The sequence below is a fragment of the Trachymyrmex septentrionalis genome, unplaced genomic scaffold, assembly GCF_001594115.1.
Source record: "Trachymyrmex septentrionalis isolate Tsep2-gDNA-1 unplaced genomic scaffold, Tsep1.0 scaffold53, whole genome shotgun sequence".
In the NCBI taxonomy this organism is placed as follows: domain Eukaryota; kingdom Metazoa; phylum Arthropoda; class Insecta; order Hymenoptera; family Formicidae; genus Trachymyrmex; species Trachymyrmex septentrionalis.
Genome location: NW_017305705.1, coordinates 120,228 through 128,573, shown reverse-complemented (window position 1 = coordinate 128,573; position 8,346 = coordinate 120,228). Strand labels below are relative to the sequence as shown.

Genomic DNA, 8,346 nt, shown 5'->3' with positions numbered 1-8,346 from the left:
TAATATTTATTTTTTAACTATATTTTACTTACATATATCATATTCATATATCTTGAATTTATAGTGTTAATTTTTGTTTATTTTTATCATTTTGATTTTATAAAAAACCATTATATTGTATATGTAAAAAATCTTTTAACAAAGTATACATTTTTTATGCTATTGTTTAATTTCATTACATCTTGTTAATTATTCCATGTCTACTTTATACTAAGAATATTACAATGTGCACTTGAATAAGAATGATAGAAATGAAATATTTATATAACTTTCGTAACATATAATTTGATTCTAGTTGAATGGTTCAAAAATTGTGTATGCGATAATTGTATATATAAAAGTCATACTGATTTATATATATTAATAGTAGATTTACCAAGAATTACATAATGTTCCAAAATTATCTGACATATTTTAACTATAAATTTTTTTATCATTTTTTATATTAGGATGCCAATAGCTTTTGAATAATTAGCGATTTAAAAAAAAAAACAATCAAAACTTTCGGTTAATTTTAATCGAATTTTAGTAAAAAATTTGAAAGTTTGTTAAAAAGTATTAGAAATTAAAAGAATCCATTAATTAATGAACTTCTTAATGGCTAAGAAAAAATGATTTATAAATTGGATAAAGAAGCTATAATTTAAAAAAACTATTTTTGATATGTTTTATATGAGAACATTTTCATATCTTGTTCTAAATTTTATAAAAAGATTTGATCTTTCAAAGTATGTAATTTAAACTATCATCATTAATTCAGTTTTGTTATTAAATACGCAATAACAAATAATGATCACATACACAAACATGGAAAATGAAAGAGCACTTATATAACATTCTTCCGATTTTATTCAAGTAAGTTTACATGTTAGTTGGACATTGTTGAATAAGTATAAATACTTTATACAGAAAATTGAAATATGATCTGATATGCGAGTTTACGCTGTAAGCACGCATTTTCCTGTCGTACTATTATTGCTCAATCTTGTAAGAACTTAGATAATATGATTGGTATGTACAGGGTGGGGCAAAAGTCCCGCTACCATTTTGATTGCCTATAACTTTGTTCAAAGAAAAGATAAGTCAGTTTGGTTTTCATACAATGTTTATTTGGTCTTTACATTTTTTTTGCGTTATGATTAGAAAAGAATATCGGCTAAATGGTGACCGCGATTCGCTATGCAACTTTCGGCTCTTTTTAAGACATTTTTCATGACATCGTGCAACATCTCAGGCTGAATTTCTTCAATTGCGTGACGAATATTGTCTTTAAGATGTTGAATCGTTTGGGGCTTATTCACATAAACTTTTGATTTTAAAAAACCCCATAAGAAAAAGTCTGGTGCTGTTAAATCCGGAGATCTGGCTGGCCATGCTAAATCGCCATTTCGCGAAATTAGTCTTCGTGGAAAAACGTCATTCAATAATTGAATTGTTGAACGGGCTGTGTGTGCTGTGGCCCCATCTTGTTGAAACCACATGTCCTGTAGTCCTTGCTCTTCCATTTCAGGCACAAGAAAATGTCGAATCATGTCTTGGTATCGTTCAGCAGTAACAGTAACTGCAACACCTTGGTCATTTTCAAAAAAATAGGGACCGATTATGTTTCCAGCATGAATACCACACCATACAGTTGTTTTTAGTGGATGCAATGATGTTTCATGAATTAATTGAGGATTCTGTGTTCCCCAAAACCGACTGTTCTGTTTATTGACATGGCCACTAAGAAGAAAATGGGCTTCATCGCTCATTATCAATTTAGACGAAAAATCTTCAATTTCACCAGACAGCCTTAGGATTGCATTACTGTACTCAACTCGTTGATCATGATCTCTCGGTAGTAATGTTTGGACTAATTGAATTTTATACGGGAACATTTTCAAATCAGTTTTCAAAATTCGCCTTAAACTGCGTGCAGAAATGTGTAACTGGGAACCACGTCGCCGAATTGATGTTTCTGGAGACTCTTCAACACTATCGCGCACCACAGCCACATTTTCAGCGTTTCGAGACGTCCGTTGTCTTCCAGAACGAGGTCTGTCTGCTGTCGTACCGTACTGTCGAAAATTCGCATGTAAACGATAAATTGTGGTTTTGTGAGGCACTGGACGATTACGATATTTCTGACGCAATTTCCGCTGAGTGGCAATAATGGAACGATTATTTTCAATAAATATTGTCACTATTTCTGCTCGTTCTTGTGGCGTATATTTATCCATTATAAAATTTGGACGTCTACACAACACAACGGTTAAAGCTAAACTGAGCTATACGTCACATAACCAAGATGGCGCGCAATCAAAATGGTAGCGGGACTTTTGCCTCACCCTGTATAATCTCTTGAGAATATTTTAATGATCCGTATATGTATATTTTATGGGATCGGTAAAATCTTTATGATATATTTACATTTTTAATATCCACTACAATGAAAGCAATCTAATACAAGCTATTTTTTATTTTTTTATAGTATTATCTATGTTCAAATTATATGTTAAGTTTACTTTTTTGAAGAGCACATTTAGACATGTTATACAAATTATGCTTCTATGAATGCCAGTGTGTCTAATATGTATATATATGTATATACAATTTATTTCCAAAAGTTGTGTGTCTTCAAATATGTGTTTTGAGATGCTTTTTGTAGATATATGGAGGAGGTAGTATTATAGCAAATATTTTAGTATAATGAAATTGTTACATGTCTCATTACAGCCCAACAAAAAACAGAAAAGATACTTTATTTAATTAATCTTTTTGTCAGATTAAATAATGTATTGTACAACTTGATAATAATAATTGTTTTATATACCTGATTTGACTTTTTTGTATATTTGCAATTGATGGATTGATATGGACCTCTTCAATAACAAAAGCAACATTTGATTAAGAAATACAATTTATATTACAGTTAGAAATTATTTCTTTATTATATATATTATAGTTCTTTTTTCTTTTTACATATATATCTATATTATGTATACTATACAGTACCATATAGAACTTAAGGAACCTTATTATAGTTACATATCTTAAAAGTATAGTTATTTAATTTTGAAATTTTTATTTTATTATTTATTTAGAAAAATGTTTTTCTTAAAATTTCAAAAATTATTAACTCTTCACACACGTATAATGTTATTCTTTTAACAGCATCATGAAATTATTATTTATCCTAGATTGTAAATTATGTATTTTGATATTAAAAAATTTGAATAAAATATTTCTTTGAAATTATATAAATTTATAATATTAAATTATGTTTTGATACAACATATAAATTATAACAATTTTAATCCTAATGTAAGACTATCGATAGTTTCATTAGAACCAGGACCTATACCAAGAACCGTAATTGTACCAGGCTTCAGCTGAGTTATACCAGCATCTTTTATTATGGCAGTAATTAAATCAGCGCGTTCAGCTTTATCTGCTAAGATCAATAGCTCTTTCTCGTTTGGTATTTTAACAACAATTTTAGGCTGTCCACATCGTAACCAGAATTCAAACATTAATCGCTTCTTTTCGTTATTGAGGGTTTGGCGCCAGCATGCTAAAGCAGCGTGAGCACAGTGAGCAGCAGTTTTACCTTTTCCCATAGGTAAATCTGATCGAACCACTATTACCATCTTACAGTTCTCTCCATTCCAAACAGGAGGTAGGAAAGATTTTATATATTTACTTATTGACCTCATTTTTTTATAATTTTTTTCAATCAAAGCACTATTAATGTTCTTGCTGCTTTGTGTATTTATCCATGCATTCCTTAAATTTTTTTACTTCATTTTGACACTTTCTCCAGTCTTGATGTTCCGCTATACATTCCTGGAAATATTATCCTTATTTATCAAATCAGTTATTAAATAAAATAAGAACATTATTAACGTAATCAAAATATTTATTTTGCAACAATCAATCAATAGAATTAATTTATACACTTAAAGTTAAAGCTAAAGTTAACTCATAGTTTTATATTGTTCTTCTAGAACTGAAACTATAAGCAGTTAAACTTTAATTAAAACTTATATAGGGTTGGCCATATTCGACGGAAAGGGCCATATTCGACGGAAAGATGTATTTTTGTTAATCATGGGAAAAAAAACACATTTTTTGCTTTTCATTGTAAAAGCCATTTAATATGGTTCAAGGAGATTTGTGTACATTATTTGTTGAATATGATATCTCTTAAATGATCGCCTTGAGCCTGCATGGCGAGTTACAGTGAGTTGCCACATCTTTCCGTCGAATATGGCCAACCCGTATATCCGTTTCTATTAATGTAGAATAATTTTAATCTTGGTTCTCAATTAATTCTTCATCTTTTACTAGTTCTAAGAATTAAAAGAAGAATAAGTTGAACTAAGATTAAAATTAATCTACATTGTAAAAACGAGCATTAGCCAGTTATAAATAAACATACTTGAATTTGATAATGTAATTCTATGCAACCGGTTTTCTTTAACATCCGCTCAACGGGATCTTCAATTTCTTTTTCAGAACCAGTATTCGACGATGCAATCATTATGATATAGCAACATTTAGATGAAAAGAAATCTGAATTATACCGTTGAAACAATTCTCATTAATAAAACATTGTTTTTAATAATTTCAACAAAACACACACACAAACAGAATATTATAGAGGTTATGATTACTCCGTGTTACCTACATTATTTCGTCGGTATCCGAGTTATTTTTATCCGTCTGCCGGGTCTGCAGATTCGAACAGATTTGAGAGCAATACCGAACAAACCCGAGTAAACTAATCTGGATTAGTGGATATGGAAAATTGAGAACAATCATTCCTCCATTTTAAATACCAACATTCGTTATCACGACTGTAAAATTTCTCAAGCAAATAACAGAGTTTTGTTTCATTTCCATATCAAATTAACAAGACATACTGATAATAGATAATTAAAAAGTCACAATTACATGAGTAACGTGCGTGATTTCCAACTTCAATGACGACGTGAAGTTATGCGCATATTGGAAAATCGATTTATTCTAAATATTCGCACATCTGTTAATTATTTGAGACACTTATTATTATTTATTTTAATTATTTATTATTATTATTCATCGAAAATTGATATGCTGAATTACGAAAACATCCCTGATTGTTTTTTCAGCCAATATTATTCGATGAGAAATTAACGTTGCGTCCAGTTGCGTCATAACGCGCGAATATTTAGACAGGATTAAAGGCACGTATCTCTTCTGATACACGTGAAATTTGTATTATTCATGACGTGGGAAGGATGAATTTTTATTCGAAAAAAGTGCCATGTTGCGCCATACATTAGGACTGTAAACTTCGATCAACTTCGATTAATTTAATCATTGATCTTTGTTATGTAATTTTGTTAACGTAGATTAAATTATTAATTTTTTTATTTAATATAGAAAATAAGAGTGAATTAGGGTCATCAACGGATTGTAGTTAAAAATTTTTTCTCTAAATAATGCCACTTATTGAATTAATTGAATTAATTAAGTTAATTGCAATTTATTTGAACTTTTAGATTTGTATGAATTTAACTGACAATTAATAATTTCTTTACAAAAATGTTTATATTTCGTAAATTCATTATACACTTAATATCTGCATGCATAATTAATTATGTTTGCGCAATTAATAGTCGATATAAATAAATAAGATTTTCGTGTCAACATTTGTTGTGTATATTATATATAAAGTTTTGAAATTAAAAAGTAACAGACATTTATATATAATGTTTCAATTAAACATATATTTTTAACCATGAAATTTGATCGACATATCGGCTAAATTCACGCGAATAGATGCGACGATACGGCGATCGAGACGCCGCCGGCGCTTGACCGTCAGAACTATTCGATTGCGTGAAAGTAAGAACCAACGCGTGTGACGGCTACAAGAGATCACGGAACGGCCAGCCACTCCCGATTTGCGTGATTTTCAGAGGTATTTATCGAAGGAAGACAAAACGGTTTCGTCATCGCGCGTTCGTTCGAACGGCCCGGGTGTAGCCTCATCTCCGCGCGAAACGTCCTATGATTCCCGATGGCTACGACGCAGCGACGTGCGGCTTTTGCGGCATCCGCGCTATTCTCCGAGGATAGCGCGGCACCGCCTTTCTCGATTACTCATATTACACTCCGCGACAACCTCCGGCGGCTCTGGCTTGTCTTGCTCCGGGCTCCGGCCAGTGTCGCTCGATAAACGCGACGATTCAGGCGTGGCGATTCATTGCTGTGATTCTTACGTGTCTCATCGCAATTATTTATAATATATGTTCGTCCGTATATCGGGAACCTTCGCGCGAATGAGATAACGAAAAGAAAGGGAACTGGAGTAAATTAAAGCACAGTCATAATACGAGGATATATACGCCTTTTATGAAGTATCGAGTTTCTTTTGTTTTCTCCACGTGTCTTTTAGGTATTTCTCGTTTGATTCTTTCACGTGGGCGAAAATAGCGGTGAATCTTGAATAGGAACATGTGTTGAGTGGTGGGCGTACAATTTATTTTGATTAAGTAAGTTTCCTGTTCTTCTTTTCTCTGTTTAATTCAGTTACTTTTGCTTTTTCTTTGACAGTAGCGTCTTCAGAATATTATATTTTTTCCTTTCTCTTTCTGCGTGATATTACTTGCTATAATACTAAAAGCAACTTTTATATTTTTTACTTATATTGTAGTGTTAATATCTTGATTATTATCTATACATATAGAATGTTTATATTTATTGAAAAATATTACTGAAGTATAGAACGTAATTCAATATAGAAATATACAAATACTAAAATAAACTTATAATTAAAGGCAAAATACAAATATTAGAAGTTTTTTGCCTTTATTCATATCCTATTAAATTATCTGTTTTAAATATAAACAATATGTTATAGTAGTATTTGTATGATGTATAAAACATATGAGAGAACACATACATGCATAAAACTGTACTTAGTCTTAGATTTCTCACACTGACAACGTAATTCTCACATCCTGCCATTGTTTCTTCTGCTCTGCTTTAATTAAGATAATCATCAGAAAGAAACCCCTATTTTGAAGAAGTGCAGAAGATATATATACACACAATTGTACAATTACAGTTTTGTTACAGTTATCAGTCATGTAACGGGAAATACAGATTTCTGTAAAAAAATAATACAATTAATAATAAATAAATATGAATAAATGTCACAAGTATATTTATGTTTATAAAGTTTGAATATTGCAAGTGCAAAGTTCTGTTACTGTACACATTTTTAAGATATGACAAATATATTTAGTGACCACTTTATTTTAATTGAAGGTAATTATCTCAAAAATGTCGAAGAAGCCAGGAGCTACCCAAGCAATGCATAAGGTCATAATGGTTGGAAGTGGAGGTGTTGGAAAGTCTGCTCTGACGTTACAATTCATGTATGATGAGGTAAAATAAAAAAACAAAATAATTTAAATATATTTTAAATATAAAGAATGACCGTTTATTATTATTAACTTAACAAAGAAACATGTGATTTTTACCATTTCAAGTATTTAATGATTCGGATTCTTATGCAACTTCATGTTTATTTAGAAAGCAGTTTGGAAAGTAACGTCAAAATATAAATTTTTCTTATTAAAAAAGCATTTAAAAAATGCGTATTTATTTATATATATTGTGCACATTTTCATTTTGTGCAAATTTGAACATGTCTGCAAAAAATATCTGTATAAAAATCCGATGTCTACTAATGATAAACGTTATCATGCTTTAAGCATTTAATTTTTAAGTATTATTACATTAGAAATATTTCTAATAATTTTAATCATAATATTAAAATCAGTTTGTTGAAGATTATGAACCTACAAAAGCAGATTCCTACAGAAAGAAAGTTGTATTAGATGGAGAAGAGGTACAAATAGATATCCTAGATACTGCAGGACAAGAAGATTATGCAGCAATTCGTGACAATTACTTTCGTAGTGGGGAAGGGTTTCTCTGTGTATTTTCGATAACAGAAGATGATAGCTTTCAAGCTACACAGGAATTTAGGTCAGTAAAATTTGATAAAATTAATCACTAGTTTTAAAATGTTATTGGAGAAAATTTTAATATATGGCAATTAACTGGTTATAAATGTATTATTTGATTATTCCACATGAATAGAAAAAAATCTGTTTTCTTTTCTATAGAGAACAAATTCTCAGGGTAAAAAATGATGAGAACATTCCATTTTTATTAGTGGGAAATAAAAGTGATTTACAAGAAAAAAGAAAGGTTAGTTTAGCCGAAGCTCAAGCAAGATCTCAACAATGGGGTGTTCCTTATGTGGAAACAAGTGCTAAAACAAAAGAAAATGTAGACAAGGTAAAA

At 30.2% G+C, this 8,346-nt stretch overlaps 3 protein-coding genes across 7 annotated transcripts in view; 1 reads left to right on the top strand and 2 right to left on the bottom strand.

Annotated features, from left to right (window-relative positions):
- Window positions 1-3,267: 3,267 nt before the first annotated feature.
- Window positions 3,268-3,713, bottom strand: LOC108751947 (peptidyl-tRNA hydrolase 2, mitochondrial). The gene has a single exon (XM_018492446.1). It carries the CDS (start codon window positions 3,693-3,695, stop codon window positions 3,282-3,284), a length of 414 nt encoding a protein of 137 aa, XP_018347948.1. The 5' UTR covers window positions 3,696-3,713; the 3' UTR covers window positions 3,268-3,281.
- Window positions 3,714-3,716: 3 nt separating this feature from the next.
- LOC108751948 (cytochrome c oxidase assembly factor 4 homolog, mitochondrial) lies at window positions 3,717-4,972 on the bottom strand. Of its 2 annotated transcripts, none has more exons than XM_018492449.1 (3): window positions 4,666-4,972; window positions 4,421-4,554; window positions 3,717-3,825 (listed from the first exon to the last, which is right to left on the bottom strand). In XM_018492449.1, the coding sequence occupies exons 2-3, from the start codon at window positions 4,520-4,522 to the stop codon at window positions 3,727-3,729; spliced, it is 201 nt and encodes a 66-aa protein (XP_018347951.1). In that variant the 5' UTR covers window positions 4,523-4,554; window positions 4,666-4,972; the 3' UTR covers window positions 3,717-3,726. The 2 variants fall into 2 exon arrangements, with proteins under 2 accessions (XP_018347951.1, XP_018347950.1); XM_018492448.1 differs by having other exon boundaries at window positions 4,670-4,972.
- An 865-nt stretch (window positions 4,973-5,837) lies between these two features.
- Window positions 5,838-8,346, top strand: part of LOC108751938 (ras-related protein Ral-a) — a 4,568-nt gene continuing 2,059 nt past the window's right edge. For 2 of the 4 annotated variants that reach the window (XM_018492434.1, XM_018492431.1), the window contains exons 1-4: window positions 5,838-5,947; window positions 7,300-7,419; window positions 7,817-8,025; window positions 8,166-8,340. In XM_018492434.1, the coding sequence (XP_018347936.1) occupies window positions 7,315-7,419; window positions 7,817-8,025; window positions 8,166-8,340 (489 nt within the window). In that variant the 5' untranslated portion in view covers window positions 5,838-5,947; window positions 7,300-7,314. The other 2 variants (XM_018492433.1, XM_018492432.1) reach the window with 2 other exon arrangements.